A 21,482-nucleotide genomic window follows, 5' to 3' on the forward strand; every position below is an offset into this window, starting at 1 on the left:
AAGTTATTCTGTTCAAACCTGTTCTTAGATTATTATGCTCGGCAATCATCATTCTGTTCGAAGTTGACCAGATACGTATTATGAGAACAGTACCTGCCGATGAACAAAATGAATGGTTTTTTTTTTCGTTCTGTAACTTTTTTCTTTTACTTTGCGTTTCTCCTCTTTAAGTAAGAATTTTGTTGAGCTACCTCCTGCTTCCCGATTCTTGGCTCGTACCCACTAGGGGGATCCCTAGGGGGTATGAGCCATAAAAGGTGTCCAACATCATCATCATCAAAGCTATGCCTACCATGTGCTGGCTGTCTGGCTGAAGATGCGCATGCATGGTGTATTGTTTTAGAAAATAATGTTAGTTGCTGTTCAACAGAGTAGTTTGTTTTTCAGCTCTCTCAAGTTGGAGAGATGCCCTTGCATTGGCACCACTTAATACTGTGGGGTCTCTCACACCCGTGCTCTTGGGACAAAGGAATGACAACACAGTAGTGCAAACAATCACAAGGGCATTTATTGCACCTTTCATAGATCAATGCCTGCTAGCCGAGTTGCTATCCACAACACATGCCGATGGGCGCGCGACAAATCTAGAAGTCCGACTCACCGCGACCGGAAAACGAGCGAATATGTTCGCCCCATGCTGGATCCCAACGCCTGGTCGTTCGCGTGTTCGGTCACGCCAACGGTCGTGCGTTCGAAGGCGGCCACGCGAGGCGGTCTCGCAGAAGCATGGGCCGCCGCGCGCGCGCGGGACGTCCACGCCGTGCGCCGACTCGCCGGAAAAGAGCCAGCCCCTTCTCCCCTGCGCCCCCAAGTAACCCTGCCGGGAGGCGGCGTTAGCAACGCAACACTCGCGCCATCTTTCACACTGCGCCCCAACCACATCGACCGCCGCGGGCATCACGCAGGCCACGCGACAAAGCCGGATTACAGGATACGCGCCATGCGGGAAAAACATATCAGGGGAGGCGCGAGGGTCGCGCATCCCCACAAGATCTAAGAGTGCACATTCTCACCTCATCGATTTCCTGGAAAGCAACTCGTTCTTCCATCCATCTCAACACCGTTACAGAAAAACTTTTTCATGCAATACTCAATTTCTTTGTTTCACTAACGATTTGTTTGCCGCCTTAGATCAAGGATTCTACATTGACTGTATTTTTTTAGATTTTGCCAAAGCTTTCGACACCATATGTCATAACCTACTTATCCATAAACTTAATCATCTTAATATTGACCCAAATGTGTTGTCTTGGATTAAGGAGTTTCTTTCTAATCGAACTCAATATGTCATAACCAATAACTATTCATCTGCTTTGTCAACAGTTACATCCGGAGTGCCATAAGGCTCTGTCTTGGGGCCTTTAGGCTTCTTGGTTTATATTACTGATCTCCCTAACTGTGTAATGTCATCATCAATTAATCTGTTCGCAGACGATTGCATAATATACCGAAATATCACTAACCCTGGTGATTCAGGTAAACTGCAAGATCTTCACATTGTATCACTCTGGTCTAAGAAATGGCTCACGAAACTGAACGCTAGCAACTGTAAATCTATGCGCATATCACGTACGGCCAGCAATAGCAATCAGTACCAATATGTACTGAATGACACTTTACTAGCGTCCGTTAACGCTCACAAATATCTTGGCCTTCACGTAACTAATGATCTCTCGTGGAATATGCATACTAATTATATTACTGTTAATGCTATTCGCATGTTAGGATATCTCCGTCGTAACTTTTCTACCGTTTCTACTTCGGTAAAATTGACACTCTACAAAACCGTCGTTCGCTCAAAACTAGAATAAGCATCTGCCATTTGGGATAACAATCAAGCATCGCTAACCGTAAACCTTGAAGCAATTCAAAATCGAGCAGCTCACTTTATTTTATCTAACTGTTCCCACAATTCCAGTGTTACACGTATGACAAAAACCCTGAATCTGCCAGATCTTTCATTATGCCGCAAACGTGCTCGTCTTTGCCTATTCCACAAGGTTTATCACTCTAACCACGTGATCAAGAATCAACTTATCACCCCACGTTCTGACTACAAATATAAAGTTGCTGTCCCATCCTGCCGAACGAACAGGTATCATGATTCTTTTTTACCCCGCACAAGTGTCGACTGGAACCACCTTCCTGATTCCATCATTCAGATCACAGATAGATCTTCATTCAAAACAGCAGTCTACCACGCTATCGCTTAACATTGTCTGTATACCATTGTCGTTGCATTGCTTTGTTATGTACCACTCCTTTCTGTACTGCCTAATATAAATGAATGAATGAATGAATGAATGAATGAATGAATGAATAAATAAATAAATAAATAAGTAAATAAATACATACATACATACATTGCGTGCGTCTTGTTGATAGTGGCATATTCGTGTCCACTGTCATCAGGTCGTTTCATCTATGTTAAAGGCCCTTTCGGCGTAGTTATTTTGCAGTTCTTTATTTTGTAAAGCTTGATGCCCTGTTGCCAGGTAAACAATGCTTAGAAAATTGGGCCGCAAAAACTTAAGAGCATGAAAGCTAGCAAAGCAAGTTCTTTGCTAGTTACCTAGACCTTTGCTATTGATCTTTGCTAGTTACCTAGACTGTGATGTATGCTGGTGTGGCACACTGCATGGTACACCGCATGGTACACGTGAGACACCTCTGATTGTTGTCGCCTGAGTGTTGCCTTAATAGAGTTATAGGCTAGACATACAATATCGCAGTTTCACCCAAAAGGCGAAGCTTTGATTGCAATATCAAATTATTAGACAGCTATATGAAGCAAAGGTAGCAGTTCTATCAGGTGCATAAACTACTTTAAATATTTGATTACTAACTAAATTAACTAGTACACTGTCACACGTGCACAGGCAAATGTGAACACTGGCAGAACGCTGGCGGGATAAAGAGCAGCAGCAGCAGTGAGCGGGTTCCCTTTTGTGCTTCAGTGCAAACTAGGCGTGTGAAGACGCAGCACACACGAAGCCGTCAGCTGTCTTTAGCTGCTTAGCGTTCTAACTGATTGCAGATTGCCTCCAAGATGGTGCACAGGAGGCCGTGCTCAGATGCTGGAGTAGAAGAGAGATGCACACACCTGCCCCTTCCCCCTACTAGCATGGGCACATTTCCCCCCCCCTCCCCCCCTCATCTTGCATCCCACCAATGTGAGAAAACCGCACATCCTTGCCGCCTTCTTCCTATGTGCGAGAAGAAGCTGCTGCATCAAGCCACCATCCTTCTCAGTTCATCCTTGCAAACTTTCCCTTGCAGCTAAAGCATGCAGCCGCGATGTTATCACACGTGAACTTTATCTGGTTCCCCATGCTGATGGGCTGGCAACGAAAATTTGCCTGAAGTGTCCATATAATTATTATCGCAGTAATAACATGTTGTACATGTGTTATGTATTGGCAATGCTAAGACTTGACTCGCCTCCTATTTCGATTGCGGGCAAAGGTGTGGCAGCATCTCTAGGCTCGTTGCCATATCTAAGCAACTCTAAGCTCATTGCCATCGAAGCTGAAAGCTTAGTTACGGCTTGCTAAGAAGTTTCCCAAATGCAAAAACTTGTTGAGATCTCTCAGGAAATCGCAAAAACTTGCTGCTTGTCATCAACAGCACGTTCGCTGTGCACCCTCCAGTGTGATCCCACATACCAGCATGGCACCGGGCAATAGATAGCGCGGTTATCACAAAATGGCGGCGCCCTCAATCTGTTTCCTGCCGCCAAGTAGCTCTTTGAGATGATTGCCACATGCTGCTGCTGATTATGATTTCCTACTATCACACGTACCCACAATGTGGGTTCTGTCAAAAAGTCCGTCTGCATGTTAATGATGATGATGATTTCCATACTATACCCTCAGCAGGGTATCAGCCAAGAAGTGGGTCTGCATGTTCATTGGGATGACGATTTCCATACTATGCCACACACTTAAAATGAAGGATTGGCCTAGAAGCAGCTGGTGTATTTAACATAAATAAAAAAGAAAAGTCAATAAATATAAGCCAATATAAGATTTGTTACCTTGCACAGCATGGGTGAGCAAGAACTTTTGTGCATCGCAGTTTCCTTTACGCTAAGGATAAAGTATTGAAATGGGCAAATTTATAATAGAGAGGCTTAGATTAGGGGATGCAGATGGCTTGCATATACGCAAGAACTAAGCTCCACGGTATTGCGCATGAGCAGACCCAGGGTCTGCACATGTGCAGTACTGTGGTCCCTAGTTCTTGCGTACACAAGGTCTGCTCATGCACAATACCGTGGCCCCTAATTCTTGGTAACGCCAGCTGCTTTCATCCACTAATGTGAAACTCTAATATCTTATAAACCACTTCACGAAAGCTCCACTTCTAATAGATTCCAACATGTGTGTTGGATCTCCGTAATAGCAAGTTGATTGATCAGTTTCGGACTACACTTCTTGTAGCCCAGTATTGATCAGTCAACTTGTATTGCCCCGTTTTGAGGCTTGTCTGTGCAGCCATCACATCGTACTGCACTAGTGTGCCTTTAAAAAGGACTAGTGAGCTCACACTCACTACATGTGTGTCTGCACTGTATGCTGCATTTGTAAGACTTACGAAAAATGGATTCTGTTCCTTAGGTACTGTGCAGCTCACAGATCTGAAGTTGAAGGCAGAGGCTTTGGTATGTCCTGCTTTTGTAGTTTAGTATTGTCGTGCGTGCCTACATGTGCTGCCTCTGCATTTCAGTATGAATTAGAGCTGCCCATAGAAGTCAAAGCTGGCTGCATCGGTAAGTGTTGGTTGCCTCCTGCCTGAGCAGCTGTGTCTTCATAACATGCCTGCCTTCTGCATGCATATTAGGCAAGGTGTCTGTGGACATCCCCTGGCTGAGCCTGTCCTCGGAGCCCGTGCTTGTCCACGTAGAGGATGTGTTTATCTTGGCCGCACCCATTGGTGATGAGCCATATGATGCAGACAGGGAGCGCCTGCTAGCCCGGGCACGCAAGTCTCGTAGGCTGGAGGTCTTGGAGGTCCCCCTGGCTGAGCTTGGTATGCCGCTGACTGTTTCTTATTGGTGCATGATGGGTGGACAAAGTGAGTGCGTTTATTGCAGATCAACCACGAGGGTTCGTTGAAAATTTCCTTGGGACCATCATGAACAATCTGCAGGTATGCTTCTCCCCTTCATCATCACTATTGCTGTCTGCTCACATCATCCGTAATCCCTGCTGCAGGTGTCAGTGCAGAATGTGCACATTCGCTATGAAGACACAGTGAGCAGTGCCAAGCACCCGTTTGCATGTGGTGCTGTGCTCCAGTCCCTGACTGCCATCACCACCAGCAGCAAGTGGAAGCCAATTCAACTGGATTCTTCATCCAAGACAATCTACAAGGCAAGGAATCTGGTTGGCTAGCTTACATCATCGTTGCTCTTGATATCATGTGCCACATCATACACGGCAGTGCATCGTCTGCCTTATACAACTCGCACTTCTGCAAATAATTTTTTTTGGAAGCCCGCAAGGTGGAGGAAAGTTCATGTTAATTTTCCATTTCATGAACCTTCTTTTACTTTGCAAGCTTTTACAGAACTGATTTGGCATGTTCAGCGTCCCTTGCGTTGAGTTGTCAATTAATTTGGCCTCTCACTGCAATTGGCCAGCCTCCTAGTTAGCTTAGATGGTAGAGCGACAGCCCCGAAAAGGCGTTAGTCCTGGGTTTGGCTTCTGGACAAGGACAGATTTTTTTTTCAACTATGTCGTTTTCTTTCTGTGAAACCCGTATAAGCTTTCTTTGTAGTTTCTGACTACAAGTCAGATGGATGTTAATTTTCCTTTCACAGTGTCATAGTGGTGACATTATTTTCTTTTGTTGCAGCTAGTCAAGTTGGAGTCGTCCTCTGTCTACTGGAGCTATTGCCGCCCAAGTGATGGCTTTATTCGACGTCAGCTGCCATCGGCCAGCTGGAAGGTGCAATATCCCTTTCAGCTTGATTAGATTTAGTCAGTCCCATTAATAAACCACTTGCTTGGGGAGATTAGGATATTTTAATTGAAGGTCATATTTTATGGCAATTTTAATAGACAGAAAATGTTTATTAGTATTGCTGAATGTAGACCTCGTTGGCGCTGTTATTGCAAGAATGATGTGCAGTATGCGTAAGAAGCGATTTCTCTGCAAACTGATAGTGTTGCAGCAATGGTATTCCTGTAGCCGCATGAGATAAAGGTTGTGTGGCAGTTCCAAGTGCACTTCAATGCACATACTCAAACTGTGCCAATCACTCCAGTGAGCTGGCTTCAGTGTCTTGCTATGCCTGGATGTTCTTTGTGGAAGTGCTGCTTTGAGGATTTGCTCACTGTACCTAGTAGGTTTCCTTGACTCATTGACATTTTTCAGCATACGTTGACTGTTTCCCAATTGTTGTTTCATTGCTGGGACAATGTGCTACATTTAGGTTTCACTTTGGTGTGTAGACTCATGAAGTGGGTCCTCATTTTTGCTTGTGAGGCCTTGTAAAATTCAGCATGTGCAACACATAATGTCATGCACATATTATCATGTTACACGTTTTTTCTACTGACTATGTTGCGCTCTCGTGATGCTGTGCAAGCCACATTTCCTCCTTCACCGGTACAGGTGACCAGAACATCTGTGGCAGAAAGCTGTCCTTTTTCAACCACCTCTTCTATGTGCTGTGGAGCAGAGTCCTCCAGCATTAGCCACTTTGCAATTTATCTGTGTGGCTGTGGCATCCCATATTATTTCCATCATAAGAATGGGTGACAAATCTAACCACAATCCCTATCGCTGGATGTAGCCATTTTGATTGATATTCGTGGCTGCCTTGTGGACGCCTGTTGAGTGGAATATATCTACTACGGTGGACAGAAGGATGGTATATGAAAGGAGAGGAACAATAAGAGCAAACACAGTGTTTGGGCGACCATATTTATCTCCATCTGCAACCTCCTGCTCGCGTCACACAAGTCAACAAAATAAGGACCTGGCAGCCCCCTCGTAAGCCGCGCAGCTCCTCCACCGACGCCGACCAGCCTCATGACTGCGTCACTGCAAGCCTTGTACATACCCAAGTACACTGGTTCAGTGGACGATGGGCCCGTGGAAGACCGGTTCCGCCTCTTGATGCATCTGCTGCATCATAGTCAGAATGGGAGATCGTCACCAACTGCAGTGAATATGTGACCGGCGAGGCATTTTGTTTCTACCTTACGCACATATTTGAAAATGATGAATCATGGAACAAAATCAAAGATGGAATGAACAGCCAATTTAAAGTACACGCTGCGGACTCCCTCATTATCCTACAGCTAGAGACATTGCAATTGGGTTGCCGCAGTCGCACACCATCTCCATTGTGGTATTCTCCTCCCCCATACGCTTGGGACAAAGGAACGACAACACAGTAGTGCAAACAATCACAAGGGCATTTATTGCACCTTTCATAGATCAATGCTTGCTAGCCGAGTTGCTATCCACAAAACATGCCGATGGGCGCGCGACAAATCTAGGAGTGCGACTCACCGCGACCAGATAACGAGCGAATATGTTCGCCCCATGCTGGATCCCAACGCCTGGTCGTTCGCGTGTACGGTCACACGAACTGTGGCGTGCTCAAAGGCGGCCACGCGAGAAGGTCTCGCAAAGGCATAAATCGGCGCACGCGCACGGGACGTCCGCGGCGCTCGCCGACCCGCTGCCAAAGAGCCCCTTATCTTTCTCGCACCCCCAAGTAACCCTGCCGTGAGGCGGCGCTAGCAGCGCAACGCTCGCGCCATCTCTCGCACTGCGCCTCAACCACTCCGACCGCCGTGGGCGCCAGGCTACGCGGCGAAGCCGCACTGCAGAAGACAGGAGCTATGCGAGAAAACAAGATATCAGGGGACGCGTGAGAGTCACGCATCCCCACACCATGTAGCGATCATCATCATTTCCAAACAAAGCTTCATGGTAGTAGATCGTCGACAAGTTACCCCTGTCGTGAACCTCTCGAAAAGACGATGCATAATCGCACGCCTAGCATGATTTCACCATGCAGAATGGACAAACTAAAGCCTCCATTCACTGAGCGACATCCACATTGCTTTTCTTCGAGAGCACACCTTCCACCAGGTTTCTCCTCCACACAGAAATTGCTGTTATGTGCATCTTCATTACACCATCGGACGCCGGTCATCGATGAAGCATCGAATGTCTTCACTGCTTCATTTCACTTCACTTCACTTTATTACCTTAAAAACCCCATTGGAGTGGTGTTACATATGGGGTGGTTAATAATATAAACATTAGAAACGGGCGTTCATTTTGAGATATGGGTGACAACAGCTTCGGTAAAGGCAGATGGGCTTGTGATGGCTGCGATGGCGTGTGGAAGGCCGTTCCAGTCCCTTGATGCTCGAATAAAAAATGATGCTTGAAAAGTGGTGGTCCAAGCACGTGCACGTGCAACTTGAAGTGGATGACCGGTGCAATGAGATATGTATGAAGAGGGCGTGATGTACGGTGGGCGATTTAGGGGGCTGAAAAAAAAATGAATGGAAGTGAGAGAGGGTGGCAACCTGTCGATGGAAAGAAAGCTTTTCCAAGCCAGATTCCGCTTTCATAGATGAAATGCTGATATTGTACGAATATGAAGATTGAATAAACCTAGTAGCACAATTTTGCACAGCTTCAAGTGCATTTATGATATAAATCTGATGCGGGTTCCAGATGGGAGATGCATACTCAAGTTTCGATCTTACAAATGATTTATAGGCCAACGTTTTTACTTGTTGTGGGTATGACGCAGATGTCGCCTAAGAAATCCCAGTGACCTATTAGCAGCTGAGATGATGTTAGTAGTGTGCAACCGCCAGGACAGATCACAAGATAGGGTAACACCAAGGTATTTGAATGATTGGACTGATTCTATTGGAACATCAGCAATGAAATAGGTAAATGTGAGGTGGTTATGGCAGCGAGTAAAAGACACGAGTTTACATTTGTTAGGATTTAGGTTCATTAGCCAGCGATTACACCATTCTTGTACGTTATTGAGATCATTCTGGATGAATGTGTGGTCAGATGTGTTGCTAACTTTGCAGTTGATTACACAATCATCTGCAAACATACGAATGTTACATGATACATGCGTTGGTAGATCGTTAATGTAAATTAAAAAAAAGAAGTGGTCCTAAGATGGATCCCTGGGGAACGCCTGATGTTACGGGGAGTCTGCTAGAATAATGGTTATTAACAAAAACAAAGTGAGAGCAGTTAGTCAAGAATGCTTCTGTCCACTTTAGTACGTCGGGGTGTAAATTTAACTGAGACGATTTTAGCAGCAAACGTTTATGAGGAACTATGTCAAATGCTTTTGCAAAATCCAGGAATATGGCATCAGTCTGAAGGTTACTGTCAACGTTAACATGCAGGTCGTGAAGGAACATTGCCAACTCTGTTTCGCAAGAATAGCCTTTTCGAAATCCGTGCTGACAAAGGTGAAAAAAACAGATTGAGTCTAAAAAGTTGATGATATGCGAGTATATGACGTGTTCCATGATTTTGCAGGGGACACTAGTTAATGATATAGGACGATAATTTAATGGGGTGTCTCTTGCATGATTTGAAGACTGGAACGACCTTGCCCACTTTCCAGTCAGATGGTAAGATGCCTGTAGAGAGTGACTGCGAAAACAACAAAGTTAGGTGCGCAGCAGATACATGGTTAATATTGTTTAAGAGTTTAGAACTGATATCATCTACACCTGCTGACGATGAAAGCTTGACATTGTCAATGATCGAGAGGATTCTGTCTGCTGAGAATATAATTGGTGACACACGCATTTATGTTAGTAGATGTGGGAAGATCTGGAGTTGAAGTCTCATTAGTAAATACAGAGAAAAAGGCTGCGTTAGAAATGTCACCACACTCGCTGTCGCTGACCACTTCGCCATGTGCATTTAACATGCTGATCATGCGCACCTCCTGGGAGTTTATTATTTGCCAAAATTGACAAGGACTGTTCGTAAGCATTTTAGACAGTTTGTCGTGGAAAAATGAGAATTCAGCATTCCGTATAGCCCTCAGATAATTGTCTTCGGCCACAAAATATTTCCCCCAAGCAGAGGGGTGTCTGGTTAGTTTGGCTGAGTGGAAGAGATGTTTCTTTTTGTTTTCAAATTGCTTAAGCGTTTTAATGAACCATGGCTTGTTTCGGTTTCCACGGAACGTTATTCTCGGTATGAACATATCAACGAGCTCACCTAGCTTGTTTTTAAATATTGACCAGTTTTCATTAGTAGAGCGCGTAGAACATAACCTCACGAACGTAGGAAGAAATGTCCTCAGGTCACTATTAATTGCATCATAATTACCTTTATTGTACAGGCAGATTGTTTTGCTGACTAAATGCCATTTTACAGGTTGAAACGAAAATGTGGCGTGAATCACTCTGTGGTCGCTGGCTTCAGGTAATATGCTATTGATGATAAGCTTTCTGCATTACTGGTTAGTATGAGATCTAAGGTGCTAGAAGTGCTCAGTGCAACGCGTGTAGGTTCTGATACAAGTTAGATTAAATTGAAATTAAGGCAGAAATCCACAAAATCTCTGGCAGGCTTACTGCCCATAGTTATGGGGACATCATTACTCCAGTCTATTTGAGGAAAATTAAAATTGCCAAAAAGGAGGACTTCTGCCTGCGGGTGTTGATTACTAAGGTCACTCAAACTGTTATTAAGTTTAAATGTGAAATCTGGAATATTATTCAGAGTTCTGTAGCAAACACCTAGAATGATAGTGTGGGGGCAAGCATGAATAATTAGCCATAATACTTTAAGATCAGAGGTGATGTTTTTGGCTACGGAGCACGATAACTGCTGGTCTGATGTAGTAGCAAAGTAGCAACTTTGTAGCAATTGCTACGAACGGGTGGATGTCTGATTTTCCCTTTATTGATAACTGCTGGTGCACAGCAATTAGTACACCGCCCCCCCCCCGCATGCCTTTGCGATCCTTTTGATAGACATGAAATTTCGGTAGGTCGGCTAGTAATTCTGTATCTGTTATACCTTCCGTTTGCCAGGTTTCGGTTATCACCATTATATTACTGTTGGATGATAAAACAAGGTTGGAAAAAGCGTCACATCTTGGAAGGAAACTGCGTGCTTTGGTAAAGATTACAGACAATGATATGTTAGATTTGGGCTTAACTTAGATTTGGGCTTAGATTTGGCACCCCGAATTTTCCAGAGACAGACTTATCACTTGAAGCATGTAGTGAAGCCACGCTACTGCTGCGCCATCCAGTGATCGAGCATCCAGGATTCCAAGCTGCATTAACTCAGACTACGGTACCATTCACACCAGTCAAGGGAAGAATGTTGTTAATATTTGCACTGGTAACATGATGCAGACTGCATTCCCACCTAGACAACAGAAGGGAACCACCACCAGCGTGTGCTCTTTTCACAAGGAAGACAGTGCACTTTAGCAGCAGCGGATGAACCACGCACATTAGGAGACCAAGCCGCATTGCAACACACATTCTTCAGCGTACAACACCCCAAGGAACCGCTACCACTGCAGAAGTGTCACAAGTCTTCCTAAACATCGCACCCTGCCAAATGACAGTAGTGCCCATTCGTCATGTCGTTGCAGCAGCCTCAGAAGTCTTCTGTAAAGCCTCGTACAATACTTCTGCCACCAAACAAGTCTCCCAAAAGCGTGCAATGTACCTGCTACCCACAGATCACCATGTCAATTTGCAAAGCAAGTCATAAACATATTCTGATGGAAATTATACCTCAGCAGCTTCACTTACTACGACGGCAACTTCGGCACAGGCAACAATAAAAAGCATCACCAAAAATATGGATGCAACAACAATGAAAATGTGAACTCGCTAATCAACTAAACACGAGGCGAGCCCATCAGTGTTGTTGTTCTAGAAAAAAATATCACCAAAGACCTCTTCAGTGCCACCAGTCAAGACTGCGCTTATTGCGAGGACAACTGCGACGACACTGCATGCAGCAGCGAAAAAGAACACTGGCACTTTCCTGGCATACCGAAGCAACAGAAATGTTGCCTCAATGGCTTAGTCCACTGAACGTTCGAACAGGAGACACCCTGTGTCTACAAGTCACCACAACATCTCAGCCCCCATGGCTGCCATGTGTCCAAACTTTCCTTCATCGGGGCAGGCATCCGTCGTCTGGAGTGCTACAGCCAGCCCCGCTCACCTGAGCTCACCCACACATTTCTCGGAAGGCCAGAACGTGTAGTAACTGCACCTTCTCATATATTTATTTATCTTCTTGCTCCCTCTCATGTTCCTTGTTGCTTGCCTTCTCTTGAGGGGAAGGGAAATGTATGATGGTGGAGAGAAGGACGCTGTGTGAAAGGAGAGGAAGACGAAGAATAAAGGCAGCGTTCAGGCGACCATGTTTGGCTCCGTCCACAACCTCCATTGTGGGGTCTCTCCCATGGCCGTACTCTTGGGACAAAGGAACGACAACACAGTAGTGCAAACAATCACAAGGGCATTTATTGCACCTTTCATAGATCAGTGCCTGCTAGCCGAGTTGCTATCCACAAAACATGCCGATGGGCGCGCGACAAATCTAGAAGTCTGACTCACCGCGACCGGAAGCGAGCGAATATGTTCGCCCCATGCTGGATCCCAAGGCCTGGTCGTTCGCGTGTATGGTCACGCGAATCGTGGCGCGTTCGAGGGCGGCCACGCGAGGCGGTCTCGCAGAAGCATGGGTCGGCGCGCACGCGGGATACGTCCCCGCCGCGCGCCGACCCGCCGGGCAAGAGGGTCGCTGCACGTGCGGCACGGCCGTCCCGCTTCCTGTCTCGAACCCAACAGCCCGAGCGCCTTGTCTCCCGACGCCCGAGTAACCCCGCAGCGGCGCGACGCTCGCGCCATCTCTCGCACCGCGCTTGTACCACCCGACCGCCGCGGGCGCCAGGCCACGCGGCGGGCGAAGCCGCCCTGCAGGAGACGAGCCATGCGGGAAAACTAGATCTCAGGGGAGGCGTGAGAGTCACGCATCCCCACATCCCCCCAACCTTAAATCACTACATATTCCGGCGAGACATGTGACACGGTCTAACATCAAACTGTGCTTCGCAAACAAGGTAGAACATTAAACAGTGGTCGCGCCGAAGAAATGTCCGCACGCTGTCCATAACATGCGAGCCGACATTGTCCTTGGGTGCACCGCTGGCGTCCGCCGGTCACAGCGGCAGCTTTGCAGACTCGACGGCACGATGCCAGGCCAGGACTCCGGAGACGACGACGCAGTAGTCGGTACGAACAAGCGTCGCTCGCGCCGACGCGCCCTGCTGGGAAGAGCCGCCGTAGCTGTCGGTGACCGCCGGCTCTTTTGTCCGCCACCGAGGGTTGTGAGCTGGATGCAGGAGGCCGCCGAAATCGCTGCGCCGAACTGGCCACAGCATCACCATCGCCCGGGGTGGCTCGATCGTAGTCCGGGGCAGCAGCAGACGATGTGCAGGTGACGGCAAACCAGGGGTGACTCCAATCACGCTGCGTAAACTCAACACACTCGGCAAACACTAAAGTAGTGCAAGGGAGAGGAATTGTGCATGCGCATCGCCCACGTGGTACGATGTTCAACTCGGCTAGCAAAAGATCGGGCAGCTACTCAGATGCTAGGTTCACGTGAACGAAGCTCGCTTTCTTGAGTCGAACGAGTAATTTCAATTCGTGCGAGGCTAAATAGAATGAGGGAAGCGAATTGCAACACCTCAACGCCACGGTCCACCAGGTTGTGTCCCTCCACGTGCGACAGGCAGCTTCGTAAAGCCTTAGGCCTAAAGCGTCGCTACCCTGACAACAACCGGCATCCAAAAACAACACCCAAAATGGGCGCAAAACAGGCAGCCGCGAGGAGATGTTAGCTCTGTGAGGTGGTCCTACTCCGCTCGGTGTACAAAGCATCCGAGTTGACGGCGCCCACCGTCCCAGACGGTGTCGGAGCGCCCGGTGCCAGGCCGCAATACCAGTCAGCCCGTAGTGGCACCCGTGGCCCGCGGCCACCCGGCTCCCAGAGCCGCGACTTCATCCGAGTCAAAGAGATCATCATCATCATCATCATCATCAGCCTGGTTACGCCCACTGCAGGGCAAAGGCCTCTCCCATACTTCTCCAACAACCCCGGTCATGTACTAATTGTGGCCATGCCGTCCCTGCAAACTTCTTAATCTCATCCGCCCACCTAACTTTCTGCCGCCCCCTGCTACGCTTCCCTTCCCTTGGGATCCAGTCCGTAACCCTTAATGACCATCGGTTATCTTCCCTCCTCATTACATGTCCTGCCCATGCCCATTTCTTTTTCTTGATTTGAACTAAGATGTCATTAACTCGCGTTTGTTCCCTCACCCAATCTGCTCTTTTCTTATCCCTTAACGTTACACCTATCATTCTTCTTTCCATAGCTCGTTGTGTCGTCCTCAATTTGAGTAGAACCCTTTTCGTAAGCCTCCAGGTTTCTGCCCCGTAGGTGAGTACTGGTAAGACACAGCTATTATATACTTTTCTCTTGAGGGATAACGGCAACCTGCTGTTCATGATTTGGGAATGCCTGCCAAACGCACTCCAGCCCATTCTTATTCTTCTTATTATTTCCGTCTCATGATCCGGATCCGCCGTCACTACCTGCCCTAAGTAGATGTATTCCCTTACGACTTCCAGTGCCTCGCTGCCTATTGTAAATTGCTGTTTTCTCCCGAGACTGTTAAGCATTACTTTAGTTTTCTGCATATTAATTTTTAGACCCACTCTTCTGCTTTGCCTCTCCAGGTCAGTGAGCATGCATTGCAATTGGTCCCCTGAGTTACTAAGCAAGGCAATATCATCAGCGAATCGCAAGTTACTAAGGTATTCTCCATTAACTTTTACCCCCGATTCTTCCCAATCCAGGTCTCTGAATACCTCCTGTAAACACGCTGTGAATAGCATTGGAGATATCGTATCTCCCTGCCTGACGCCTTTCTTTATTGGGATTCGGTTGCTTGCTTTATGGAGGACTACGGTGGCTGTGGAGCCGCTATAGATATCTTCCAGTATTTTTACATATGGCTCATCTACACCCTGATTCCGTAATGCCTCCATGACTGCTGAGGTTTCGACTGAATCAAACGCTTTCTCGTAATCAATGAAAGCTATATATAACGGTTGCTTATATTCTGCACATTTCTCTATCACTTGATTGATAGTGTGAATATGGTCTATTGTTGAGTAGCCTTTACGGAATCCTGCCTGGTCCTTTGGTTGACAGAAGTCTAAGGTGTTCCTGATTCTATTTGCAATTACCTTAGTAAATACTTTGTTGGCAACAGACAGTAAGCTGATCGGTCTATAATTTTTCAAGTCTTTGGCGTCCCCTTTCTTATGGATTAGGATTATGTTAGCGTTCTTCCAAGATTCCGGTACGCTCGAGGTCATGAGGCATTGCGTATACAGGGTGGCCAGTTTCTCTAGAACAATCTGTCCACCATCCTTCAACAAATCTGCTGTTACCTGATCCTCCCCAGCTGCCTTCCCCCTTTGCATATCTCCTAAGGCTTTCTTTACCTCTTCCGGCGTTACCTTCGGGATTTCGAATTCCTCTAGACTATTTTCTCTTCCATTATCGTCGTGGGTGCCACTGGTACTGTATAAATCTCTATAAAACTCCTCTGCCACTTCAACTATCTCATCCATATTAGTAATGATATTGCCGGCTTTGTCTCTTAACGCATACCAACGTCAAAGAGATAGGAGAAGCTATTTACATGAGAAATTCGGACCACCCACGAGGCTTCCGTACTCACTCGCTTCAGGCTTGCCACTGCTCTGCGGGCGCTCAGCCTCGCTCTCCCAGGATGCAGACCACGTGGCTCTCGTACTGACGAATTTCATTAAAAAAAAAAAACACTTGCGGAAAGGCTTAGCATGTTGACATGTTCAAACACACTACAGCCACCATCACCTCGCTCAAGAAAGCACGCCGCCGATGCTAGCGATCAAAATTCACGCTAGCCCTACGCTTCGGTTCAAACAAAGGTCTCGAACGAAGCAGAACTGTTAAAACTATTGTCCGATGCCCCAAGAGCTCCACGTTGGGCAGCCAGATGTGGGGTCCTCTCACACCCGTGCTCTTGGGATAAAGGAACGACAACACAGTAGTGCAAACAATCACAAGGGCATTTATTGCACCTTTCATAGATCAGTGCCTGCTAGCCGAGTTGCTATCCACAAAACATGCCGATGGGCGCGCGACAAATCTAGAAGTCTGACTCACCGCGACCGGAAGCGAGCGAATATGTTCGCCCCATGCTGGATCCCAAGGCCTGGTCGTTCGCGTGTATGGTCACGCGAATCGTGGCGCGTTCGAGGGCGGCCACGCGAGGCGGTCTCGCAGAAGCATGGGTCGGCGCGCACGCGGGATACGTCCCCGCCGCGCGCCGACCCGCCGGGCAAGAGGGTCGCTGCACGTGCGGCACGGCCGTCCCGCTTCCTGTCTCGAACCCAACAGCCCGAGCGCCTTGTCTCCCGACGCCCGAGTAACCCCGCAGCGGCGCGACGCTCGCGCCATCTCTCGCACCGCGCTTGTACCACCCGACCGCCGCGGGCGCCAGGCCACGCGGCGGGCGAAGCCGCCCTGCAGGAGACGAGCCATGCGGGAAAACTAGATCTCAGGGGAGGCGTGAGAGTCACGCATCCCCACACCGTATACGAAGGAACAAGATGGCAACGAAGCTAACTAGATGCCTTTTTTTTAAATTTCTTATTAAGACAGAATGCTAGCCACATCAGTGTCCCTCAGAAGGGATGTCCCAGATGCTGGGGTCCCAGTTGTGGTTTGTAATGGTGAAATTATCACTGAAGAACAAGCACCCACAGTTGTGTGATATCATGCAGCTGGCAATGGTTTGGCTTATTGGCCTGCTAGTGAAGAGGGCAGCGCTATCATCAGTGATATTCTATGTGATGGATGACTTGCCATGTTCCTCTTAGAGGAGGAGTAAAATGACAAAGTGATCTCTGCTGTAAAACATCACTTATAATGTCTTTGTTGCTAATTTGTCTGCTTAGACGTTTGCATGGCACTATTAGCAGGATTAGTCAACATCGGGATGAACAGATTGGAAGACTAAAGAATAGGAGAGGAAAGCAATTTTTATAAGTACATTAATGTTGAAGGTGAAGAAGAAGGCTAAAATTTAATGGACAATGAATAATAACTTGCACGACAATAAAAACAAATGTGCCTTGTAAAGAAACTCAATGGCAAGCTCTGTTTTGGCCATACTGCAAAGCCGAACTTTAGACTACTAGGTTAATGTTAGTGAAAATCGGGGAGTTTCTTTGTGGCAATGATACAAGACTGCAGTAAATATGCTTGCTCAATCTTAATTTTTGTAAGAGTTGTGACTTTTAAAATGTATAAATAGCTATGGTTACTAACAAAGACTATCATTGCAAAATAAAAAAATTTCACCATCTTGCATGTTGTGTCTTAGGAAGATACAGATTGAGAAACTGTGGATCTATTTTATAATTCATTACTTTTCATAGAAGAATAATTTGTACAAAGGACACCACTACATTGCAACTTGAACCTTGGCTCTTTAAATTTTGTTATACAAGTAAGGAAGGCAAAATAGTCCATAGTTGTATTCTGCATAGAATTTCACTATAGAACATGCCATAAAGAATGCTGGCTCATGTATTTTAAATACCATAGTTTGTTTGCCTGAACTTTGGTGATAAGAAAATGCAAACTGACAAAGAAGTATATTTATTTATTTATTTCAGATTCAGATTTATTTTTCTTGAATTTTTTTTTCTTCAAGAAAGGTACAGAAGCTAAAAATATGGCAATACCTGAGAGAGGCCTCTGTACTGGTTATACATAAACATAATACATACATATTAAAAAAGTTCGCAGCATGTGGCAATTCTCTTTTATATAAGACAAAGAATGGTACATTCACAATTCTTTCTTAAAGATGTGTACGCTACCTAACAATATAACTACGAGAGCTTCGTATGCGCAGTGTTATAATAAACTTAACAGTATGTGTTGCAGACAATACAAAGAAAAATACCTAAAATACAAGGAATCTTTTTGTTCAGTTGGATAAAGTAAAACTAGGTGCATTGGTTAATAATACTTTCTTTAGCTGTTTCTTAAAGAGGTTTTGACTAACTTCAATGTCGAAATCTCTTTCTAGTTTAATAAGAAGTGATGTTATTTGATATATCGTGGATTGTTTTCCATAGTTCGTGTTATTGGCATGCGTCGTTTTTGTTCTCTAAAGTAGTGAGATGATTTGTCAATGCTGCTATCTATGTATAATTTTTCATGATGCACAAATTGTAGTAGCTTGTAATAAAATATTTGGTCATCTCTTAACATATCTTGTTTTAAAAATAAAGGTGGTGTTCTGAGATCCCGTGGGTTCCCTTTATAACGTTCGTAGCAGTGTAGTACTCGTTTTTGTAATAGCAATAATTTATTGTAATTACCACGTGTTGTTTCCCATACTAAATTTCCATAACATAGTTGGGAACAAAACAGTGCGTAATGCATAGATTTCATTAGCCACACAGGAATGAAAATGGCCACTTTGTATAAACATCCCACACACTTTGCAAGCTCTACTGCTAGACTATTCATATGAGCATTCCATGATAGGTGCTCTACAAATATTATACCATGAAATTTTTGCATGTTGACTCTATTAATAGACTCTCCATCAAATGTAATTTTCAACTCTTTGTTTATTATTTTATGAACTGCATGAAATATGATGTATGTCGTCTTTTTTGTATTTAGTTGCATTCGATTGACCCTTAGTCAGCATGAAAGAACTGACAGATAATGGTTTACATTTGTTTTGATTGTTTGTAGCTCTTTTGATGCGAAGAACACATTTGTGTCGTCTGCATACATGATTATGTCAGGGGACTCTGGAATATTTACTAGTTCATTTACATAAATAAGAAACAAAAGTGTCCTTAGAATCGATCCCTGTAGTACACCTTATGTTAACATTTGTTTGAAAGGAAATATATTATTTGCCTTAACTACTTCAAAACGATCTTTTAAGTAATTCGCTACTACTTTTAATGCCGTCCCCCTTATACCATGCCTTGACAGTTTATTAATTAAGCAATATTTCATGATAATTTCAGTCAAAAGCCTTTTTAAAGTTCAGGAACAAACCAAGCATATATTTTTTGCTTTCAATAGTTGTTATTATTTTATCTTTAATGAACATCAAAGCTTGCTCTATTGATTTATTCTTCTGAAAGCCATACTGAGTTAGTATGTTGTGCTTATTTATGAATGATATTAGTTTACTGTGTATGATGTTTTCAAAAACCTTGGATATAGTGGGTAGGACTGACACCGGTCGGTAATTTGTAAGCATATTCCTTCTACCATTTTTATAGATGGATGTCACTCTTGCACTCTTTAGACTTGTGGAAAGATATCCGTGCTCAGGGTAAGGTTAATAATGTGTACAAGAACGTTACATATTAAAGGTGATAAACACTTAATTTTTATGGGACCTATGCCATCGATATCAGCTGCCACATTGTTCTTTAATTTCTCAATAGTTTGTGCGATTTCTGAGGGGCCAGTCGGTTTTAAGAAAAGAGAAGACTTTATCGGAACAATATCCACTGCAGAATTGGTGCACATATCTTCATTGCCAACTGGATATGCGCCCGCGCTGAAGAAGAAGTCGTTCATACCGTCTGCCAAAGCCTGGCCACTTAGAATAGAACCATCTGAGGTAGCTATGATGAGTTTATTACATTTTTGTTTGCTGTTGCCGCTCGGGGGGTTGACAAGCTCCCAGACCTTTTTAGGATTGCCTAGTATTTTCTCAAAAATATTTTGGAAATATTCTGTTCTTTATCTGTTCAGATCAGAGTGTTTCTGTAGTTTTTATATTTGACAAATAAGCCTGGATTTCATGTCTGAACAAAGGTATGATACGAGTTCTTTTCTTTGATTCGTTTACGAAGTGTGGAATTCATCCAGGGCTTTTGGTACTTTTTGTTCTTACGGTTATCAATCTGCTGTAATGGGAAAGCTTCGTCATATTTTTCCTTTAATAACTGGGAAAATAACTCTTAAGCTCTATCTGCATTTTTTGTTGTTATAAACATTTTTCCAATCAATTTTATCTTCAATTTCAAATAATGTTTTTCTTGCGGTGTCATCCATACGTCGTTTAAAATGTATTTGTTTGTTGAGTGGACCGGTATCCGAACAGGTGACTCAAAAGGTTGGTAAATGGCCGCTTATATCGTGCAAAAATCCCGCTCTTTAAGTAATTTTCGTTTTGATTTGAGATTCAAATGTCGAGCTGTGTAGCGGTAGTTGTAGTTATTCTAGTGGGCGAGTTAATGTGATTTGTGCAACCATAAGCAGACAATAACATCACCATTTCTCTAGCACCCATATCACTCTACATCATGTCCACATTTATGTCACCCATAATTAAAAGCATATAGCTCGACGAAAAACTTGAGAATAGATTCTCCAAGAAACATATAAAGCGACTTTTTCTTCCCATAGGTGGTCTACATATGGCTACAGTAATTGTTTTTTCAATTTGCTGTGCTAGACATTCAACATCATCATTAATAACACAGTAATCTTCAAGTACCTCGTGAAAAAATGTTTCTTTGAAATAAATTGCAACTCCGTCGCCTTTCTTATTAACATGACATATATCTTTTGAATTATATCCTGACAGGTGAGGCAGGTCATCATTTTTAGTGATCCATGTCTCAGAGAACAACACACTGAAGTTAACAGATAATGACTCAAGAAAAGTAGTTATGTCATCTACCTTGCTTTTTATGCTTCTTGTGTTCATGTGCAATGCAGCAAATGTTTTACCAGCAGTAGAAAATTTCGAATTGAAGTCAGTGACGGTAAAGTAATCGGTACTGTTAGTTAAAACGGGATCCATTCTCAATAAAGCTTTATCTCTCAAAATTCTACTGTGATATGGTAAGGTCTCTTTCATCTGTAATTCGGACTACAGGCGACTCCTCGAATCCCTGCCACGGCAGGCGCATTTCGATGGGGGTGAAATGCGAAAACACCTGTCTATTTAGATTTAGGTGCATGTTAAAGAACCCCAGGTGGTCAAAATTTCCGGAGCACTCCACTATGGCGTTCCTCATAATTATAAAGTGGTTTTGGCGTGTAATACCCCATAATTTAATTAATTAATTAACAGGTGACTCCTCATTTCTGCGTGCCAACACCTGTCCACTAGAAGTCCAAACATACTTCCACCGAGCTTCCTTCTTTTTTTTTTTTATTGTGGCTGAGAGCAATGCCTCATTGCGCTGTGTAAGTTGTTCATTTACATAGATTGGCTTTCCTTCCCACTGACCAAGGACAGTGGTGTCTAGCCTTTCTTTCCTGCATTTCGTGAACAAGGCACT

At 44.8% G+C, this 21,482-nt stretch overlaps 1 protein-coding gene across 3 annotated transcripts in view; it reads left to right on the forward strand.

Annotated features, from left to right (window-relative positions):
• LOC142586048 (intermembrane lipid transfer protein VPS13A-like) overlaps positions 1-21,482 on the forward strand; it is a 935,034-nt gene that overhangs the window by 58,488 nt on the left and 855,064 nt on the right. The window contains exons 4-10 of one of the 3 annotated variants that reach the window (XM_075697293.1): positions 4,620-4,663; positions 4,729-4,771; positions 4,843-5,031; positions 5,096-5,151; positions 5,217-5,375; positions 5,860-5,952; positions 10,408-10,455. The exons of 1 other annotated variant lie outside the window; for it this stretch is intronic. In XM_075697293.1, the coding sequence (XP_075553408.1) occupies positions 4,620-4,663; positions 4,729-4,771; positions 4,843-5,031; positions 5,096-5,151; positions 5,217-5,375; positions 5,860-5,952; positions 10,408-10,455 (632 nt within the window). The remainder of the gene's footprint in view (positions 1-4,619; positions 4,664-4,728; positions 4,772-4,842; positions 5,032-5,095; positions 5,152-5,216; positions 5,376-5,859; positions 5,953-10,407; positions 10,456-21,482) is intronic. One more of the 3 variants, XM_075697294.1, reaches the window with a different exon arrangement.

This window comes from Dermacentor variabilis, chromosome 6 (assembly GCF_050947875.1).
Source record: "Dermacentor variabilis isolate Ectoservices chromosome 6, ASM5094787v1, whole genome shotgun sequence".
Classification (NCBI taxonomy): Eukaryota; Metazoa; Arthropoda; class Arachnida; order Ixodida; family Ixodidae; genus Dermacentor; species Dermacentor variabilis.